Source organism: Eptatretus burgeri, chromosome 14 (genome assembly GCF_056783735.1).
Source record: "Eptatretus burgeri isolate ZD-2024b chromosome 14, Ebu_testis_v1, whole genome shotgun sequence".
Lineage (NCBI taxonomy): Eukaryota > Metazoa > Chordata > Myxini > Myxiniformes > Myxinidae > Eptatretus > Eptatretus burgeri.
The window spans coordinates 54,410,617-54,432,393 of NC_140974.1; the positions used below are offsets into that span (position 1 = coordinate 54,410,617).

At 44.8% G+C, this 21,777-nt stretch overlaps 1 protein-coding gene across 5 annotated transcripts; it reads right to left on the reverse strand.

Annotated features, from left to right (window-relative positions):
* Positions 1–700: 700 nt before the first annotated feature.
* Positions 701–21,678, reverse strand: LOC147013232 (stathmin-2-like). Of its 5 annotated transcripts, XR_015051239.1 has the most exons (6): positions 21,487–21,678; positions 7,154–7,249; positions 3,924–4,093; positions 2,433–2,624; positions 1,543–1,660; positions 701–1,250 (listed from the first exon to the last, which is right to left on the reverse strand). XR_015051239.1 is itself a non-coding variant. In XM_085854890.1 (5 exons), the coding sequence occupies exons 1-5, from the start codon at positions 21,512–21,514 to the stop codon at positions 1,604–1,606; spliced, it is 543 nt and encodes a 180-aa protein (XP_085711016.1). In that variant the 5' UTR covers positions 21,515–21,677; the 3' UTR covers positions 701–1,603. The 5 variants fall into 5 exon arrangements, 4 of the variants coding, with proteins under 4 accessions (XP_085711016.1, XP_085711019.1, XP_085711018.1 ...); XM_085854890.1 differs by having other exon boundaries at positions 701–1,660; positions 21,487–21,677; XM_085854893.1 differs by lacking the exon at positions 7,154–7,249 and having other exon boundaries at positions 701–1,660; positions 21,487–21,641.
* Positions 21,679–21,777: the final 99 nt, after the last annotated feature.

Consider the following 21,777-nt stretch of genomic DNA (forward strand, 5'->3'; position numbering starts at 1 on the left):
AGTGCATACCTCTGCCAGGCTGAACAATTTACGTTTTGTAACCCACTCAGGCCGGATCTGAACCAAAATCTCATTGGTTTGTTCTCGTCACCGAAGCAACTCATCCAAGTTTTGTCACAACTCCTTTGGAAATATCGAGCTATATATCGTTTTTAAGCAACTTTCTCAATAGTGAGGCATCACAATTTTTTTTTTTTAATTCTTGCATCCAGAATTGGATCTTTACCAAAATCGAATCAATTTGTCCTCATCACACACCGAACCTGTCCACACGTTTTTGAGATATCCTGCGAACTGTCATGGGTGAAATCATAACATACATCCACCTTCGGTGGCATAATAATAATACTCTGTTGTTGTGGTAGTATAGCCCGACAGTTCTCTCGAGCAGGCCTGTGGCACAAATACAGCCGATCAATCTCTCAGGAGCAATCCTGAGATACTCCACATCCAAGGTGGTGCACCCCCACCTTTGTGAAGCCAGGGTCACGAGAGTTAGATACAAGAGGGAGTGATTTGTGCTGGCAAATCCAGGCAGCAGGGAAGACGTGGCTCCAACTTGTGTTAAGGGGGGGGGAGGGGGAGGAAGGCAGGGTTGAGCTATTGCTGAAAGGTATCTTCACTGACGACATATTACTGTTTATTCCAAAGGTATAAAGGCTTTAATAACTCAGGCCAGGCCTGAAATGAATAAAGAGGAAACAACTTCAAAAATTTTATTAACCCATGGAAGGAATAAATAAATAAATAAATAAAAACAGCAGCAATAACATCAACATCAACAACAACAACAACAACAACAAATTAACAACAGGGCAGTTGGAAAACGGTGAGACCAGAACCCAAAATTAACAAGCCCAATGGTTACTGCATACGTTCAAGACCAAGGACCACCAACCGACCCAGACACCCCCGAGGCGGTACATCTCAGGTCTTATGGAACACATGGCCAGTTTTCTCTGCAAGGAGAGATCGAGCATTTTCAAAATGGCTTCTGTTAAAACTTCAGCAGTTCGTGGGCCGAGGATCCTGTTCAGCAGAGAAAATGGTAAATACCACTGCAGGATATGGTGGCCGAAGGTCCATGCTCTCCTCGGGAGTTTGTGCCAAGTCATCACGGTTCAACTAGTGACTATAATGATAGTCTCAACTCAGGGCCTTCACTGTGATGCTCCAACCAACAGTACAAAGCACGACATTTCAGAAAGGATCAACGACCCGATCACATACTTGAGCCAACAGTTTGCATTCTGGGCGAAATGTGACAACATGCAGGCAAACGGAGGGAAGAAGTGATTAGAGCACCGACTTGGTGGAAATGGGATTAACCACTGCTGTACGATATATGTGGACATTCTGATTGCATGTCATGTTTTGACAAAAACAAATACAGCATTGCAAAGCCATTTAGTTTGTAACAAAACAAACCGCTTATCATAGCGACGCTAAATCAGCCACGTCGGTTTCAAAATTACCAACAACCACAAAACCCTTGGGTTCATAACAATTGGTGCAACAACCCCCCCTCTGAAGGAAACCAACCATTTAAACGGTAATCCAAACACAAAAAGGTTGATTAGGAGCCCAAGCCAGTCCGTTTGGCTCACTCCAAAATATCCTTCTGTCCTTTGTTCTTGCGTACCTCTTCAGCATGTTTCTCCTGCAAGAAAAAATTTTGGTTTTTCACAGATCATCAGAATCGTACCAAAGTGGCTCAAGATAAATAAATAATAAATAAATAAATCAGGGGGCAGTGGGTGGAGGGCATACTTGTTTAGCTTTAGGGTAAATAAGTACTTGCACTACTACTTTAACCAGCCCAATTAATCCCATATTCTCGTGGGTCCAGTTGAGGGAAGTTTTTGACTTCCCCAGCTGGACCTCCAAGAACTAGCAGGTTAGGCCTCATGTTCAGTGATTTGAGCAGCAATTTGTAATTTGTTCTCGGGTGCCGGCGATAAATTGCCTACTCTTCCCGAGAGACAGTGGGATATTTAAAGTCAACCAACTAATGCTAGCAAATGATAAAGCCAACAATGTCCCTCCATTCGAGGGACGGCACACACTCTGGGATTTCTCACTGCCTGTGAAGCACAAATCCTGCAGTTTAAAGTCGGGTGGAGGATTTAAACCCAGACTAGACAGCTCGAAGGTAAGTGCTCCACATCCGCACCACGATGATAGATAAACTAAGCGACGCATAGCAGGAAGACACAACAAAAGGTGAGGGGTAGGGGAGATTAGGCACCAACATTTAAAGGATCAAAGCAGATCACACTTTGCTCAGGTCAGGACAAGGTGCAGAGCATCGTCAAATTAAATATTTGACGTTTAAGCAAGTACAATTTAAGGTTGCCAAAGTTACACAAGGTATTTAAACAATCCCTTCAATGACAGCCAGGCACAGATATCTGACAAGTTAGATTTCTCACTTTCTCATGAAGGCGATTACGCAATGCAGCCAAATGTGCCTCACGGTTCTCTTTAATTATCTGCATCTTCATATTGAGCTTCTCCTCAGCCATTCGACTGAAGTTGTTGTTCTCTTCCTGCACCTTCTGGATCACCTCACGCTCGTGCTCACGTCGCTCAGCCATGCCCTGCAGCACCACAGCTTCCTGACTCTGAGGGAGAGTGTCACAGCAGTTCGGATTATTACTGCAACAAAAATCAACCATGAGTCAAAGCTGAAGCAATCTGAAAATAATAAAATAAAACGCACAACCACATTACATCAGACAATGTACAATGTTTCATCCCCACAAACTTCCAAACAAATAATTAACATTAAAAAAAAATAATAAAGCAAACAATAATTCAAATGAGAGTGAGTCCAGGAGGAAATTTATCAATCGAGACGTGACAAAATAAATAATTGTAATAGTAAAGCAAATACACTTTCAAGGGATTTCCATGAACTCTTAACCCTTGGAGTACAGTCAAAACAATCATTACAAAGTGGAAGGAGTATTGTAACACCAAGACCTAGCCAAGATCTGGCCATCCTGCAAAACATGATGACCAAACATTCCCCATGAGGAGTACTTGCTATGTGCCAAGTTTCAATTTTTCTTCCTTGGTGCAGTTTCGGAGATAGAGGTCCACAGTTTTTCCAATATGGCTTCCACACATGACCGACAACGTCATAATTATAATCAAAACATTCTGCATGAGTCGCCACTCCTAATGGTAAAATTTTTGCCTCAATCTGACAAGCGGTTGCGAAGAAAAACACAAGAGTTGTGTGTGGACAAAGACAAATAAACAAAACAAGCAGTCATGGACTGGTACTTACGAAATCGTCAACTTGACCTCTGACCTTGTCTAATAAAAGCTGCCTCTAGAGAAGGTAGCGATGCAAACCAGAAGTTCCTACGATGATTCTGTACCAAACCATCAAAAATAGAATGTTTGACCTCACTGTGACCTTGACCTTTGACCGATTTTGACCAAAATCTAATCAGCACTAGCCATCACCCTCCTGAATCACGTGGTGTAATTTGACATTGGTATCTTCCTCCGTTCGAGTTATCGTGCCTACAAACAAACAAACAAACACACACACACACACACACACACACACACACACACACACACACACACACACACACACACACACACACACATATATACACACACACACACACACACACACACACACACACACACACACACACACACACACACACACACACACACACACACACACACACACACACACACGACAGAAGTCATCAATATACTTACAAAATCTTTAGATTTCGTAAGTAATAAAACGGACCCAAAAGCAATACCCTCTCCTTTGGCGAGGGTAACAAAGTACTTCTCTTTTTAAAAAGAGAAACAAACAAATGGATTTGTACAACGCAACAAATAAGGAAGCATTAGACGCCTTTAAAAATGGACACACAACCCAATCACACCTTGCGTCTCTCCTCGGCAGCTTCCAATTTGTTATTTATCTCTTCCAGAGACAACAACTTGCGTGGGGGTGAAAAGGGGATGTCGGAGGTCACATCACCAGTTGGACCCTTGAGTATGACCTCAAACGCATGCCCCGATGTCCGCTTGTTCAGTTCTTTCACCTCAATGTCTGAGATACATTACACAAGAACATGTCATGCCTTGCATTTCCAGTTACATTCACAGTCTCATGCAAACAATGAGGTTTTAAAGAGGCAGGCAGGAAGTCTCATGCAAACAATGAGGTTTTAAAATGAGCATATAATAGGCAACTGAGTGCTGTGCAGGATGGCAGGCAGATACCATTCCGATATTCGAGAAGTGAGGGGAGGAGGGTTAAGCTTTCATGCTCTATCCTGTTATGAAACAAGTTATTAATTAAAAACATGAAGCTACAGCTTATATAACCATTGCAATCGCCATAATGGGGTCTTCACAACCAGTAGTTTGTAAATAATCATGATAATCTCACATCAAGCCTAAAGCAAAGTCTGAAAAATGATCAAATGTTATTTGCCATGGTGCTGATGGTTTTGGATATCATGTCATGGCAATTTGCATCCCAACATGCTTTTTACTCAGAAGTCTCAAACCACAGTCGTAAGTGTCCAAAGGTCCTCAAAGTGAGCATTTCGGCCTTTTTAAAGGAGTCGTAAAATTGTTCAATTTATAGAATTGCAATTAAATTGAAACAATAGTGAAAATAAAAATATAAGAACTCACTTTGCTTTTCAATTCTGTGGTGTGTGTTCATTCCACAAAAGGTTCCATACAGTACAACCTGCCATGCAATGCCTCTGCATGCAGCTGCTTTGTCGTGTAAAAAGTCTCCCAGTCTTTCCAAAAAAAAGTTGTGCGAGTGGTCTTGGTGTGGTCAGTAAATCCATCGTTGAGGGCCCTAGTGATGCACTCAAGGATAGCATCTCATTTCCTTTCCACTTCAAATGATTAGACTCAAAGTATTGCGCAAAGATCCAAAACGTGCCACCAGTCTCCAACATCCTTGTCTGACACAGCATTCCTCCAAGCTCCTCCATAAACCTTAAATCCCTTACAATCACCATTTTACATCAATATTGTACTATTTATGCTCATTTTGGAAGAATGATAATACCACCCCTACCCACACAACCCAGAGTAAGAAAGGAAAATTTGATAAAAAAAAAAAATACATCGAGCCACAAGCGTTGCGGCCACTTTGCAGGTCAGTCATCACCAACCCCAGAAAGCAAGGTTCCCCCACGATCACCGCCCCCCCCCCCACCAAAGGAACAACAGCAGATCAAATCACCAGTAAAAGCACAATCAATGTGAACTTCGGTCAAACACCATCATGCTGTTTGATCAAATTGAATCACAGTGTTCAAGCCATTTTATTTTCCCAGCCAATCAATTAAACCCCATCACTAATATTAGAGACAATCAGGGTCATTGTTAACATTTAACCATTCAATGGTATGCTCGTATTAACGAGCTATTAAACATGCACACTATTCCATGCACTTATTTCACCATTTTCCAATCCTGTAAGCAGACATCGGCTTTTTCGTTCAACTCGTGCTGCCTCAGAATTAACTGCCACAAAACATCACCAGATGCATCAAGAATACCACAAACAATGAACTTTTCAATTGTGGTAGTAACATGTTTCAATGTTGGGAAATCCTATTCAATCATTGCACCTCCATTAAGACCAAAACACCTGCCCTAAAAATGATAGATATTTTTTCTGTAAGAAACAATATCATCAAGTGCACTTTGTGGAACTCCTCAGGCTAACCTTCAGTCACCTGTCCTCATGGGTCAACCATATCTCCAAATTGGCCTCAAAAAATTGACACACCCTTGGAATATTCTGTCAAGTCAAGAAATTCCTGGAAAAGAGCTCATCTCATCATGGTGTACAAGGCATTTATCTGCAGCAATACAGAGTATTTCTCCCAACTATTCACTGGTGCTGCTGCATCCTACTTGGACCCCAACAGGCAATCTAATCCAAGGTCCTCAGGCGAAATGCTATTCCCTAACAAGACATCTGTGCTGGAATCACATTTTGTTTGTCGATATATTCTCAGTGGTCGTCAATGAAGCCTAGCTCCAAACATCATGCCCACCCTTCGGCTCTCACAATCTCTGCTAGGTTGCACAGGTTCATCGTCCCAAAGCACGTTTCGAGTTTCCATCTGCACACGCAATTTGTGATTCAGGCACACCATGTTCAAATCCTCGACAACATGTCAATTTGTCCACAGTTTATGGAAGACAAAAAAGACCTCCTTTCGTGTCTTCAGACGCATAGGGCCATTACGATTTTGGATGGGTAGCCATTACAACGCAGGATACTCAAATGGAACATTCTTCCCATTAAGCTGTTACTCATTTTGGAGACCTCAGAAGGATGACAAGCTGAGCCAACCCACTTGGTGTTATCTTAATGGCACGACAAGGGTTCAAATTCAGGACCCTAAGATATTAAGCCAGAGAGGTGCGCATATGCACACACAATTTAAAAAATTAAAATCTTGAAGCTCACCCACCCTCCTTTATTCCTATTTTCTTTCACCTACGGAATCATCTTCCTGATTATCCAGTGTTGTTTTTCCCTTCCCTCCCATTAGTCAAGAGTACAATTCTGCACTACCTCCTGCTGTTCCCCAAGCAAGTCTATGATCTCTTCCATTTCCAAAAACTCTGTCATGCCATCTCCCTCTCCTCCATTGTGGAGATTATTTTTCTTGATCTCCTCAGTTAGTGCTTTGTCCACATTTCTCTCTGCCTTACCAGTACGTTGACCTGCTGCCCTCCAACTACTGACTAGACTTGTTATCACTGAAGAATCAGGCAAAAAATTTACAAAATTCACAATACCCCCCTGGGTCTTTTTAAAACTGAGTACAATGCATGGAACATCAAAAACATCATTTCATCCAAACATCCAATGGAACGAACTGGAGGCATACTGGTGTGTATGGACGCGAGTAAGAATGAGACCGATCGAAAACTGCGTATTGCCAAACTACAACCTCTTCCCAATCGTTAGGCCACATCATCATGACCAGCATTGGACATTTGGTGGCAGGGCTTGAAATATGGGAATTGTATAATAATGTTCAGGAAAGCAAAAAGATCATGCAGGAGTAACAAGAAATGACACAGCCAGCCTCTCAGGCAACAATGAAGGGTTACCAACCACCATATTTGTACAAAGGTCCGTGTCGAGGCTCGGCATTAAAACACGAGCAGATGATGGAGAGGAGAGACAGCTCCTTCACTTTTTCCTTGTAAGCTTTGCGTGGAGAAAAGGGAGACAGTCAGAGAACACAACAGTAGAATGAATTGTGCAGGTGATGAGCATGAGGGATTTGCTCAAAGTGCTCAGGTTGACGAAAAGTTACAATTACAAAAAAAAAAAGTTATTGAACTGGAGCTTGCACCATCACACCACTTCCTTTCCAGATAAAAATAAATTGTTAACAACAATCAGCGACAACACCCCTCTGTATTTTGAGTTACAACAGGAAGTTCAACCGTGTACTGTCCACATCACTATTCGTTTTCAACAACAAAGGCCATACACCAAACCTGCAAAGGGTTTTCATATAAAACTCTCATTATATACAAGCGCCAAGGCTCATGGGGGAGCAAGAAGACAGAGTGCAGGAAGTTCAAACTACAAAAGGGTATGGGAGAAAGAAAAAGGTTATGACATGTCACAAATCAAAGGTTGGAAGAAATATGTTAAAAAAACAACAACAAATGAATTATTATAGTCAATTAATTGATGTTAAGAGGCTTCCCAAAAAATTCCATTGCTTTGAAATGCAATCATACCATTTTTACATCACAAGTCCATACCTTGTACAGGGCAAAGTTTAGGTGGCAATAACTTTTAAAACTAGAACGGGCACTCATAGAGCGCATACCTTCGCCGCCACTACTTTTTTTGTTCTTGGTATGAGTGTGGGGAACTGGTTTCATATGAATGGTCTTATGACACAAACCACATATCTATAATGTCGTGACCCCCCCTCCCGACTTTCGGGGGCTACGGACTAAACAACAATCAACTCACGTCATTTTGGCGAGTCTTCACTCGCAAGCTCGGTGAATACAACGTTTCAACAAGAGAAGGTAATCTCGTTTGATGCTGGTTTCATGCAAATCGAATAACAATTGACTGAGTTATGCCGAAAACCGCATATTTTTCAAGGGCGTGACCCCCCCCCCCGACATTTTTCCCCAACCGGTGACATGTTACGACGTCATTGTGTCACAAGATTGGGCATTAAATTCTGAACATTTTGGTGCTGGGTTCATGTAAAGCGGACAAGAATTGACTGCGTTATGACAAAAACCGCATATTTTTCAAGGTCGTGACCCCCCTGACCTTTGACCCCTAACCGGTAACAAGAGTATGGGCGTCATTGTGTCATATTGCATATCACAAGATGAGGCGTTGAATTCTGAACATTTTGGCGTTAGTTGCATGCAAATTGAATAAAAATTGACCGTGTTATCATAAAAAGACGATTTTGACCTTTTCGTGACCTTGACCTTTGACCCGAACGATCCCAAAATCTAATCGAATGCTTCCTGGCTAATAACCAATCATCCCACCAAATTTCATGCAATTCGGTTTAATACTTTTTGAGTTATACGAATCACAAGATTACAAATAAATAAATAAATAAATAAATACACGCCGACCAAAACATAACCTTTCGCAGAATGCGAAGGTAACAACAACAGCAAGAATAGCTTTGCAATACGTCCCCTACCAATCCCAAATTAATGTTCGAGAGACAAAAATATGAAGCTCGACCCAATTCCAGAACATAAAAGAAGAAGAAGAAACCCCCCAACTCACCATGTTTCGGTCTATTCAGCAAAATAAAAGAAAAAGCTATTTTCCATCTTGTCGACGAGAAACCAAAAAAAACAACTAGGACAACAAACCGGGGATAAAATTAGTTTACTTCAACGCACATATGAGCCGATACCAGAACAAAAAAGAAGAAACTGAAACCCACATTGTTTCGTTAGTTTCTAGGTCAGGTCAGGTTAGGTATGGTTGCATGTGCCAGAGCAGTGCATCACTGCATCCATTTTCAGCTGGTACTCCAGGGGCCTCCATTTGGCCATCCCCCAGTCAAATGCCTGGCCCATCCCCATCTCTTTGAGATGATGGTCAACCTGCTGCAACCACGAGGCACGTGGTCGGCCCACTGGCCTCCTCCACTCATGAGACTCCCTCGCTGAGAGAATCTGGTGAACAGGATCAGCATCAGGAAAACGAGCCACATGTCCATACAGCCGCAGCTGATGGTCATGGACTATGCAGGTAACAAATCTCATTTGAGTCTCTCTCAGCAACCGCTCGTTGGACACAAAGTCTGACCAGCGATTGCAAAGGATTCTCCGAAGAGACCTGGTACCAGAGGAATTAAGTCTCCATCTCAGATCCCTGGTCAGAGTCAAAATCTCACATCCATAGAGCAAGACTGGGAACACCAAGGACGAGAAGACAGACTTTCATTTTCATTCTCATTCTCCTGCACAAGTACCAACAGCGCCCCACCCCATGATCCAGTGAATCCATGACTCCCCAGGCATCCATTAAATTCTGGCTCACAGCCAGCAGAGACATGAATATCACTGCCAAGGTAAGTGAATCCCTCTGTGACCTCAACATCCTCACCACAAACAGGTACAGACAACATAGCAGTATCCAATATGTCATTGAAAGCCTGGATCTTAGTTTTGACCCAGGAAACCCATAATCCCAACGGTTCTGACTCCTCATTCAGCTCCTCACGGCCCTCCAAAAGGATATCCAGAGTCTCCGCAAAGATGACTCCATCATGTGCAAAACCAAGGTCAGAAATCTTGACATTCTCAAACGATGCACTGCAGCTTGATCTCGTCGACATCCTTCCCAGAATCTAGTCCATACAAGCGCTGAAAAGTGGGGGTCAGTACACACCCCTGACGCTCTCCAGGAAACTGCAAATAAGTTGGAGATGGTTTCACCACATCTCACAGCACTCTCAGTACCAGAGTATAGTTCAGACATCACAATGATCAATTTTGGTGGCATCCCATGAACACCAATAATTCTCCAGAGGGCATCCCGATTCACTGAATCGAATGCTTTGCAGAGATCAACATAGGCTGCTTGCAGCCTCTGCCAAAACTCTTGTCTGTGTGAGGTGAGGACCTGAAGGGCAAGGATACGGTCAATCATTGACATCTTTGGTATAAAGCCTGACTGGTCTGGACGCTGATGCTCAAGCAGATGGTGGTGAACCCTATCAATAATTTTCCGAGCAAAGACCTTGACCAGCACTGAGAGCAGCGTCACCCCTCGGTTAAGTCCTGGCAATCACCCTTCCCTTTCCAGAGAGGGACAACCAGGCTCGTCGCTGGGGGGGGGGGGCATTTGGGTGCAATGCCTCCCATGGCGCATTTGGGTGAAATGCCCCCCATGGCGCATCTGGTGCCACCCCACCCCACCCCACTTGTACGCCACCCATTTATGCCATGTTGCATAACTTTGTGTTTAACGACGATCGCCCACTGCGAACTCCTTGCTGTTCAAGAGTTCACCTGTGTGAACTAAAACCCTTATTCCAGATGTTCAACGTGGTGACTAATAAGGCCTTCTTGGATAAACTGTTCTTTAATAATATCCTTCTTTGAATAACAGTCAAGAGGCAAGTGTGCGCTTGCCAGCGCATCTCCAAAAGCAATTGGCAAGACAATACGGTCCAAGCCCACAAGATAAAAGATAATAACGCAAGCACCAACGCCAGCAGCCAAGACGACAGACAGCCACAAGACCTCGTGTCGAATGTCGATGTTGTGGGTGGTTATATTTATCGTGGATCATTTAGTTTTAAGGAATAGCCAATCAGCATCTTCGATATGGAGGCCCTATTAAGCAGGTTACCTGATTGGTTGTAAGTTAGGTATAAATGTAATATATTCATAATATGATAATATGAATAAGGAAAAGATATACATTTACATAATTAAAGATGAAGTGCACCGCGTGACCTTCACAACCCTCCATTTTACAAACGTAATTTTCTAATTAGAATTAAAAATGTGTGTTTGCAATCGTGCTTATATTTGAAATTATGCAGATAAAACATGTTTTTGGTGCATGCATCATTTAATAAATAAAACCGTCAAATGTCGCGAGTCGCGACATTAGTGGCACGAGTCATGGAGTGCGCTCGCGAGCAGCAGTAGAAAAAGACATGGATATACGAAAATAGCTAAGAAAAGGAAAAAGGTTGCGGTTGTGGGTGTGGTCAGCACCCGCCGTGGTCGGCTGCTTTGTACTTCTGATGTTCAAGTTAAATGTTGTGTTTGGTGCTTTGTGCATAACCTTACCTCTGTGTAATTGACTGCTTTAAATGCGGACCTTGTGGTATCTTCAGGCTAGTCGTATTTGCTGTTGATAGTTTAACGTGATGATCACAGGTCATAGCCTACTGTATCTTATTTGAAAGTGCACTGATTCTGGTGCCAACCTCCCCCCGTTTAGTCATTGTATCTCTGGTATATTAATTTTCTAATGCCAATTCTTGACAACACCTTGTGTAAGTGCACCTGAATTGGTGCCAATTGTCTAATCATTGAATATCTGCATTGTGAATGTGCCAGTTTGTTGCGGCTCTCCAGCATTCGAATGCTCTCCAGCAGCATTCGAATAATTTTAGGCCAAAAACATCGGAACATATTAAATCTAGCATTTGGTTAGTATGCAACGGTTTGATCAATTTGGTTAGTATGCAACGGCAACCTCGGTATAGATGCGTCAATGCTGCATGAATACAATAGCATACGAGTTATCAAAAAATTAAATATTATAATTGTGCCCCCCCCCCCATAACACTGAGCCCTGGCGACGGGCCTGGGGACAACAAAGGCACCTCTTCCAGTCAGTTGCGATGATGCCTGTTCCAGGCAGAGCACAGCACTGCATGCAACAACATGAGCAGAGCATTTCCACCAGCAATGAGAAGTTCAGCATGGATGCCACAGATGCCAGGAGCTTTACCCCATTTCAACCAGTTCACCGCAGCATGTGTTTCCACAAGCAAAGGTGGATCACAGTTGATTGTAGGGTCAGCAATTGGGACAGCAACACCCCTGACATCCAACTCAACAGCTGGTGGATCACCCTGGTACAGCTGCTCAAAGTAACCAGCCCAGCAGGCCTTCACTTCAGACTCCTCCGTCAAGAGCCCACCACCCTCTGCTCTAAATGCAGGGACGGGCTTGGAGGAACGCAATGTGCAAATTCCCCTGTAAAGGCCCAGTCACACCTTGACGTTTTAGCCAGCAATAGCAACGTATCAAAATGTATGTAAAACGCTGGCTTACGTTGAACTTTTGATGTTTTTTTTAAAGATTCGGACGTATTCATAACGAGTTGGTCGGATGCATCACATATTGTTACGGCTGTGGAAATTCGCATTACACCATAAAGGGTCCTCAGGTGAGATATATCGGTAAGTTCATGTGTAGTTTGCCCAAACCCGTTGTTTAGAGCGAATATATGTGATCCATTCGGGCTGCGATTCTTCAGTTAGCCGTTTTTCTTTTGCTGTCGTTACTTTGGTGCAAGAACAACAACGAACATCACCACAACCAACATCTCAACGATCATGCCATTCACTACACGACACCCACAATCACACCATTCACACCACGACGCCACCTTCCACAACTACGCTACCACCATCTTCGCCACTTCAACGAGCACTGTGCAGTCACGATCTCCGCGGGACGGATGAAAGGAGCGGAGAGGCAGCAGCAACAAGGGTGCGAAGGGGCATCTCCCGCCCAAATATCTCCCGCCGGATTTTCCCTCCTGCTTTTCCCACACTTTGGCATGGGGGAGGTGCGATTTGAGCCAGACGTCAAAGGTGAAAAAAGGTGGGGGCCTGATTTTGGGGGAATAATTCCCTGGCCCCGAGCCAAAACTGACTTTCCTCGTCCCCCGCACAGCGCGGGGAGGGGGGGAAACGAGAGGGCACGCCCCTTTTTGGGAAGCTTCCAGAAGGGAGGTGGAGCCAGAAACGGGGCAGGGCAAAGGGCGGAGCCCAACCCTACAAAAGGCGTGGGCATAAAGGTCGACAAAAACGTCGTTCCCTTGTTCCTGTTCCCTTGTCCCTGAAGGGGAATTGTCGAGAGTTGTGGTGATTGCTCCTGGTCGGAGGTTCTGTTCGTTCGTCCCTGTCGGGCGGACGACACGTGCAGGAGCGAGGCACGAGCCTAGTGGACCACGCCGGAGGGACTCGGAGTTATCGTCGCCAAGGGCTAGACGACGCGCTAAGGGAAGTCGCGACTTCCATTTCTTTTGGGTTCTGTGTAAACGTGTGTGTGTGTGTGTGGCGCCAGTCTTGAGAAGTAGAACTGTTATAAGTGTTGCCGTGTGAATTGCATTATTCGGTTGTAGATCTGCGTGTGTCTCTTCGCTTGCTTTTATTGTGTTTCTTGCTTGACTGTAATATACGTGCCTTCAGTGCTGCTGTGTAATAAATGTGCTGGTTCAATTGTTCCCCGTTTCGCTGCGTCCTTTCCTTCGTTTGAAACTCCATCTTGCATCACGTAAGTGATTAATAGTGGGTTGAAAACACCTGGTAACTAATCTGAACAGTCAAGGTCGACGATAACTCCGCTTGGTTATCCCTGTAGCACGGAACGAGCCGCTTAAGCGGTTCGTGTCCGGAGTCGACCTGTGGTGTGGTACAACTCCTCGGTACGCTATCCGCACGGGTACTTAGGTAAATCGACCATCAGACCCTATTTCGCGCGGGTAGAATGCGGACTGAGTTGTGGTGAGGTTAAACCACCACCCGTGACTAGCTCCCAGCGTTGTTCCGAGAGGGTCACAACTGAATTGCACGTCGGTGGGCGAAGCGGCCGCTATTGGTTAAACGCGGTCGTTCGCACGCCGGCGGGGCGTGAATTCGTAACAATATCAGTAACGAACACAGAACGTTTCGTTGTCTTATAGATAACTTGTACCAAAGAATGCTTAGCCTGTTGTTGGCGTTCACAACCTATGCCCAACGATAGTCTAACTTATACATAGCGCGCTGAACATATTGCCGACGATCACGTGGCGTAGCCTATTAAAAGGCTGCCGCACAATGATTCAAATCATAACCGCCAGAGAAATGGAAGTGTTAACATCGCAGTAACACCTTGGTGATCTTGCCAGCGTATGCCGACCTCTGAAAAATGCAACTGAAACGCTGGCGCACGTCAACTACGGTATGGGTAAGTTTGGTATACGTGAATAGAACGCTAAAGTACACTATCATACGTCGTAGTAAGTGGAGTAAGTCTTGAAATTTTAAACGTGTTAAAAATTTTACGATGTACTTGCCGTATGCCTCACACGTTCCGCATGCGATGGGAATAAGTTGTACGCACGATATGCAATCGTTGGCACACGTCGACAAAAGTTACTTGTAAGTTAATCATAAGTCGAAACATGTCGAGGTAATGGTTAGCTTCAGTGTTCCAGACTCCCTGGTTTTTTTTATTTTTATTTTTCTTCGGTATGACAAGATGTTGACACTTCGATTTCTAGTGTGGTTGTGATTTAAATCGTTGAGCGGCAGCCTATTAATTATATTATATTATTGACGTGTTTCGACTTATGAGTAACTTACAAGTAATGTGTGTGGACGTGTGTCAACGATCGTGTAACGTGCCTACAACACGTTACTCGTAGGTTAGAAATAAGTTTCGGGTACGCTAAACATTACCTCGACGCGTTTCGACTTATGAGTAACTTGCAAGTAACGTGTGTCAACGATCGCATAACGTGCCTACAACTTATGGCCAGCATAGCGGAACTTGTGAGTCACGCTGGCATAAGTCGTAAAATTTCAAGCATGCTAAAATTTGAGGACAACCGCAAAGTACGATGAAAGCCAGTGTACTACGACGTATGGCAGTATTTTTCAGCGTGCTCTCAATGCTTCCAAAACTTACCCATAACGTATTTGACGCGTGCCAGCGTTTTAGACAAATTTTTCAAAAATCGGCCGAAGCTGGCTAAAACGTCAAGGTGTGACTGGGCCTTAAGCAGGATGAGAATCACCTGACCACAGGTGATGCTCTAACCCCCTCACAGATTCCTTTCACATAGGCCTCCTTGTTCACCCTCAGCACACGTACAGTTTTACGCCTCAACTCCCTGAACAGCTCAGTTGTGCCATAAGCCTGGCCCTGCGACTCTGGTCAATGGTATTGTTACGGGCCGGGTGTCAGCCGCCAACCGACCGCTCTGAATGGAGCCGCAATTCGAGTCGGCCCGACCGATCACCCGGAATATAGATCGCCGCCCGGATAACTCCGAGCGACGGGTCCTTGTACAAGAACCGAAATACGCCAATCGGCAGATCACGTGGGGTAGGGTCGATTGCCAATCTTCAATTTACCTAAATACCCACGTGATCCAACTACCAGGATATTCCACCCTCGACGGATCTCGTACGGAACAAACCGCCGAGGCGAGCTTGTCCGTGCGCGATTCCGAGCAGCGTAATCGCCGAGAACCGTCGGTCCAAATGTCCCCCTATTACGGCAAACCAACGGCTTTCTAACTCCCAACACACAAAAATGTTCAATCAATGAGGGAATGGATGCAACGAGCAGGTTTACATTCACACAAGGACATTTATTATAATGAAACACGTATGCAATTAAATAAGGCAAAACACGTATGCAATTATACAAGCAACAAAAGAACTACAACCGTCTACTTATTATGTACAGTCATTTACACTTAACAGCAGTTCCTACTTATTAGACGGACCCACGGACACACGTACGCACACACACAAAGAAGTGGTGGCTGAGGCCTTTAATCACGAGCTCCAGCTCGGAGGACAGGTGAGCTGAAATCAGAGCCTAACTCGAACCTTTCCACCTCGTGTGGTCTTCAACTTGTCCAGACCTGGGCTCCAGCGAGAGCGAGCTGGATCCAATCGCCGCGATCCTTCCCGAGCTCCCGCGAATCCTCCCGCGCCTCAACACGTGCCGATGAGACGAGGCGCCGATCCTTCCTGTCTATCGTCGCTTCCCCGAGGATCCAACTCCAAGAAGAGGCCGATGCGTCGCACCAAGCCGGGAAACAAAATGGAGAACGAAAAGCTCCACGAACCAAGAAGAAGAGGAAGAAGAGGAAGAAGAGGAAGAAGCCTCCACTCGCAGCTCGGGCCAAACAACTGGCTCAAGTTCCTTCCAAAACAAAGCAGCAGCCGAAGCAAAAAGCTTCCGAAGGCCTCAATCAAGCCAAGCAAGCCAAGCAGGACCCGATGGCTGAACGACTGCTCTCTCCGAAGCAAAAAAGCTTACTCCTCCCACGGGACTCCCACGGGACTATTTTTGAACAAAGAAAAGATGTCCTCTTTATCCTTTGCACCCCTCCCCCGCACCCCGCGTGCCTCATGCCATCGTGATCCACCCCCCGCTCAACCACGGGTGGGAGGGAGTTGTTGACGTCACCGCAGGGTTCTTCTTCCTCTTCGCAGAAGAGGGGGAGGGACGTCTCCATTGTTCGCTCCCTAACTATTAAATCGATCCGCAGCGCATCTAATCGATTTCAAAACATTTAAACAAACAATGGAAGGTGAGCTATCTAGGGAACTAAACATGCACTTATCGACATAGCTGACTAAGGGAACCTGTATGTTGTGTGCGATTGAATTCCAAATTCGTAACAGTATCTAGTGTCCCTCGAGACACAAAATTCTTCTTCACCCTACGGTGAGTTCCAAGACATCCACCGGCAACATCAAGGAAGGTGGCCTTGAAGGCGCTCCACAATTCTTCAGGATTCCCCAAAGCACCCAGACCCGAAATCCAGACTCGGCCTGTTCGCAAACTCCTCAGCTGCCCTCTCATCCTTGAGCTTACCAACATCCACCCTCGGCTTTGATGGTACTGTTCTCCCAGATTTAAGCTGCAACTTCAGAGTTGCTACCACCATCCTGTGGTCGGTATTGAGGAACTCAGCACTCCGGTCGACCCTACAGTTTTGGATCATCCTCCAGTGACCATCAATGTGCACATGGTCAATCTCCTTTGCACCACCACCAGAGTTGGAATACCAAGTCCAGCGATGAGTTGGTGGGTTCTGAAACCATGAACCAGCCACCCTGATGCTCCATGAATTCTTGCAAAGTCAAGTAACTTAGTGCTATTCTGGTTCACAGTTCCAGACCCATGGAGACTAACACATGTCTCATAACCATTCCTATCAGTTCCAGTCGATGTAATTAAAATCCCCCAAGACAAGAAGAGTATTTTGCCTGGGGTACTGATCAACCACAGACTTGAGCATGGGATAGAATGCATCCTTCACAGTGAGATCACTCACCTCAGAGCATATACAGAGACCAGGAAAACGACACCCAAGAAGCGATGAATCTTGAGGCTCATAAAATGCTCATTGACCGGTGTTACCCCAATTATCGTTGGAGTCAACTTATTGGACAGCTACAGCAACTCCTTGGGTATGGTAACCAGAGCGACCAAACCAATAGTAGGTGGAATCACCCGCTATGATCTCACCATTCTTTCAGTCTCTGAACCTCAGTGCTGCAATACCGATGTTAAATGCTTGAGCTCAGATGATAAGAGACAGGTGATCATCCTCTCTTAGGGATAGGACATTCCAGGCACTCACCCGAAGGGACCACCTCAAGATAACCCAAGGAGACCACCATCTGGTGGACCACACCTCAACACACACCACCACAACCTGACCTGGGAAGGTTACCCCATGGTTTTCCTTCTATCAAAGATTGTGAGTCACAAAGGCTTTGCCCCAATCCCATTATCTGGTGAGCTGCCCCACAGAGGCAGCTCCCATAGAGTGGGTTTACAGATTTTTTTGAGTTTTTGTGTTTTGCGGAGTAAAGTGTTTTATGGTGGCTGGAGCCTGCCAACAACCTCTTTTGAAAAAAAAAGTAACCCAACTGCAGGAGAACATCCGCAGACAGTTGGGCACTAGATATGGATGGCCGCTGGTTCACAAGGAGCTCCTCCACCCTTTGACAGGTTTTGTTTTTAATCTTGCTGGGTGTCCATATCGTACACCCTCCTCACCAGGAAACGTTGTATAAAGTGATATTTTCGAAGTCTAAAAGAGCATAACTGAAAAATGACGAAACGCCCTGAAACTTATCACAATGAAGCCATGTACCAAGTTTCAGTTGAATATGTTAAGGGGAAGAGAAAGAAACAAAGAAAGAAACCGGTGGGGGACAACAAGGAAATGAATGATCAAATGAAATAATGAACTCTCCATTCCCTTAGAATGCTCTTGAGCTTTATGAACTGTACTTGTGCACAGTTCATCAATTCATCACACGATTGGTGTGTTCACCTGTTTTATGATGTCATCTGCACATACATTTACCTTTCAATGCAAACAAATAAATGACGCAACTTTACCCTACATGGCATTACAATCCTCATTTGTTCATTCTTCATGTTACCCAAACGTGAAGAAGTGACAAGAACAAATACATCCACAAGCTTCAGTGGATTAAATGATTATTATTGAATCTTTCATCCTCGTAAAAGGACAAACCCATTCGCCTGAGGAGTTCAGAGTACAAAACAAACTCAGCGGAAAGGTGGAAAAGACTATGCACGTATAGCTGTTAATTGTAAATAAAATAAAACAATATTTGGCTCTGCACCCCCACCCCCACCACATTTTGAATGTGACATCATACACACCATACTAAATGTTTATTTTATCACTCTTGTTCACTTGATTGTCACACCCAAAGTCCACATTTTGCTCAACATTGTCAATACATTACCTTGATTCAGGTATGGGGGGTGCACGAATGTGTGCTTACACACCTATTAAAAAGTAAATAAATAGTCACCACCTCAATTCTTCAACAGAACCTGACGAAGGAAAATCCATTTTTGTACAAAACACCAATCAGCATCCTCAGGCATATCGTTTAACATCCAGGTTCTTACCTTTCAGGTCACGCAATATGGAGGCGTTAATCAAACATAGTACATGCATTAAGGGATAAGAAGTTAGCAAAAAAGCAGTGCTAAAGTTAGCAAAGGAAGTGATGTAGTCTCTGCCGAAGGGACAGAAGCCCATTTGCATGTTATCCAACGGATACAGAATGCTTTAATCCCGGTTGCATTATCGATGCCTTAAAGGTTACATTTGTAGCCTGAGTGTGATCAAGCAAAGAGAAAGCAAATATAATTACAAACACACAAAACACTCTTTTGGAAAGTTTATTCAAGTACCTGGTGAGATGTGGTGGAGCTGAACCAATTCCCTCAACCCTAAGGATTTTCAAAAGAGGTAAGTTCACTGGTTGGATGTTGGTAGGAATGATGGATTCCCCAACTTTGCATATAATTGAGTGTTAGCTTACAAACTTGTAGTCAATAGGACCTGTTTTTTTCACCCTTCATATAGATGGGAGTTATGCATACAGACTTCCAGGCTGAAGGGAGGAGGGTCGGATGAAGAGTGCAGACAGAGGAGGAGCAATCAGCGGCAAAGCATCATTTGAGAATATGGGCACCAGTGCCATCCGAGCAGGTCGCTGAGGCTGGACAGAAGTGTCTCCATTCTCGGGTGAGAAAGACAAGTTACAGAAGCAGCGAGTATAAGAGGCAGCAACATGGGGACCCTGATGGGTACATGAGATTTTAACACGAAACGGGGTTGAGATATTGTGCATCGTCATAAGCAGAGACTGTGAAGAGGGAGGATATTGAGAGAGGAGAGAGACCTTACGACAGAGACTTGCTCGATGAGGCACCACCAGGACTTTGAGTAAGGATTTCATTTAAGAGTGTGGCCTTGAGATTGGCAAGAAGCTTTTGTTGCTTGCCTGAGGATGGACACTTATTGCACACCGTACAGTGACCCTCGAAGTTGAGAAAGCCAATGTTCGATCCCAACTGCATGCTGGAGACAGGATGCGATAAAACGGTGCACGGAAGGCAGATTAAAGGTTTGTGAAATTATCTGGAGTGCAACCAGGATTTTCTTTTTGGGGGGGGGGGGAGTGGGCTGAGGTTCCCTGCTAAGTGAGTAAGCAGCAGAGGTCCATCTATACATTACTCAAACTCTCATCTTGTATGCATGCATGTATGTATGTATGTTCCCAAAATACAGCCAAAACGGTACATGATAGCACAAAAATTTTAGGGCCACCTTACTCACCATTCGCCTGCAGTGTGCAGTTTCAAGTTTCGTTAAAATTGGGCAACGAAAAATTTAAAAATATATATATATTCGATTCAATCAAGTTCTCTTCAGGAGTATTTGATCAATGCAAACAAACCTCAGTGGTATATTTCACTGGAGCTCTCTTTTTTTTCTTGAAATTAGTTTTTTTTCCCCATCAACCGCTGTCACAACAGGAACCCAACGGGTTCACGGGTCGTCTAGTAAACTATTAAAGTGCAACATCAAGGAGAGAATGTCAATGACAGTCTCTACTGAGATGCACTGCCAATCCAATCAGACGAATTTCTCCCATACTTGGGCTAAGGAGGGGGCTTGTGCATCCTGACACACCCCCCCCAAACCCCACTCCTTCCAAGTTATGCCAATGGAAAGTACTCCCAAGTGGAATCAAGAGAAGAGGACATGGTTGTAGAGATGGTAGCACAAGGATTTTGTGAGGCTTCAGGGTAGGGTGCAGTCCATGCTAACTAACCAGTGCGCACACACACACACACACACACACACACACACACACACACACACACACACACACACACACACACACACACACACACACACACACACACACACACACACACACACACACACACACACACACACACACACAGGCAACACCCCGAGGTTACCTCCATCCTCTCTGCAAGGTATCATGGGTTGAAGTACTCGATGACGCTTCCATCACGTTCGTGTAAAGCAATTCATTCTCTCGATCGCAATAAATCTTATCCATCTTGTCCTCGATGACCGTGCAGCTCAAAATCGACAATCGACATCGTCACAAATGGATACAATAACGCAGCACAATGGATGGGTCCTGGACCCAGGATGGGTATGGAGCCCCTTCCAATCATCCCACGGCCATCCAAAGCATCCAGACTGGGTGTGGCTGGTCGTGCTGTCCGGATCAGACGGTGCTGAACTCCTTCACGCACGCCGCACCCGGTCTGGTTTCGTTCCTCGAATAAAGCACGTTTCACTGCACCATAACTACCACAACTAGCACATAATCATAGTCTCTTGTCGTTCAATCCCACCACTTCACGGATATTTCAATCAGTATTTAATGTTGTGCCCCCCATTAGTCAATTGCCACAACCATTCAACCACAATGTGCTCAATCACCACCACCACCGTTCAACCACAGCGCACTCATCAGCACAACAACCACCTTCAACCACAGGTCGATCAACGCGCTGCCATGACCGCCAAAAAAACATTAAAAACGGAATTTTTCTCACCAGACGCGGTCTTGGAAATGGACGCCATGGAGTGTTGCACCGGAATCGGGTATCACCGATGAGGCGAGACTGCAGGTGATGGGAAGATGGCGCCTTTGACGAGGAGAGCGACGCCGACAGAGCGCTGAGGCGATTTCCCGATGAAAAAAAGAAAACCCGTTGCGGAACAAAAAGGGGCACGCGCTTATTAATATTCATGAGGCGCAGCGTCTTCTCATTGGTTCGTCGTCCCCCTAAGATTATATATTATTCATGATCTGCGGAGCGTCTCTCGATGAGTCACAGGAGTCA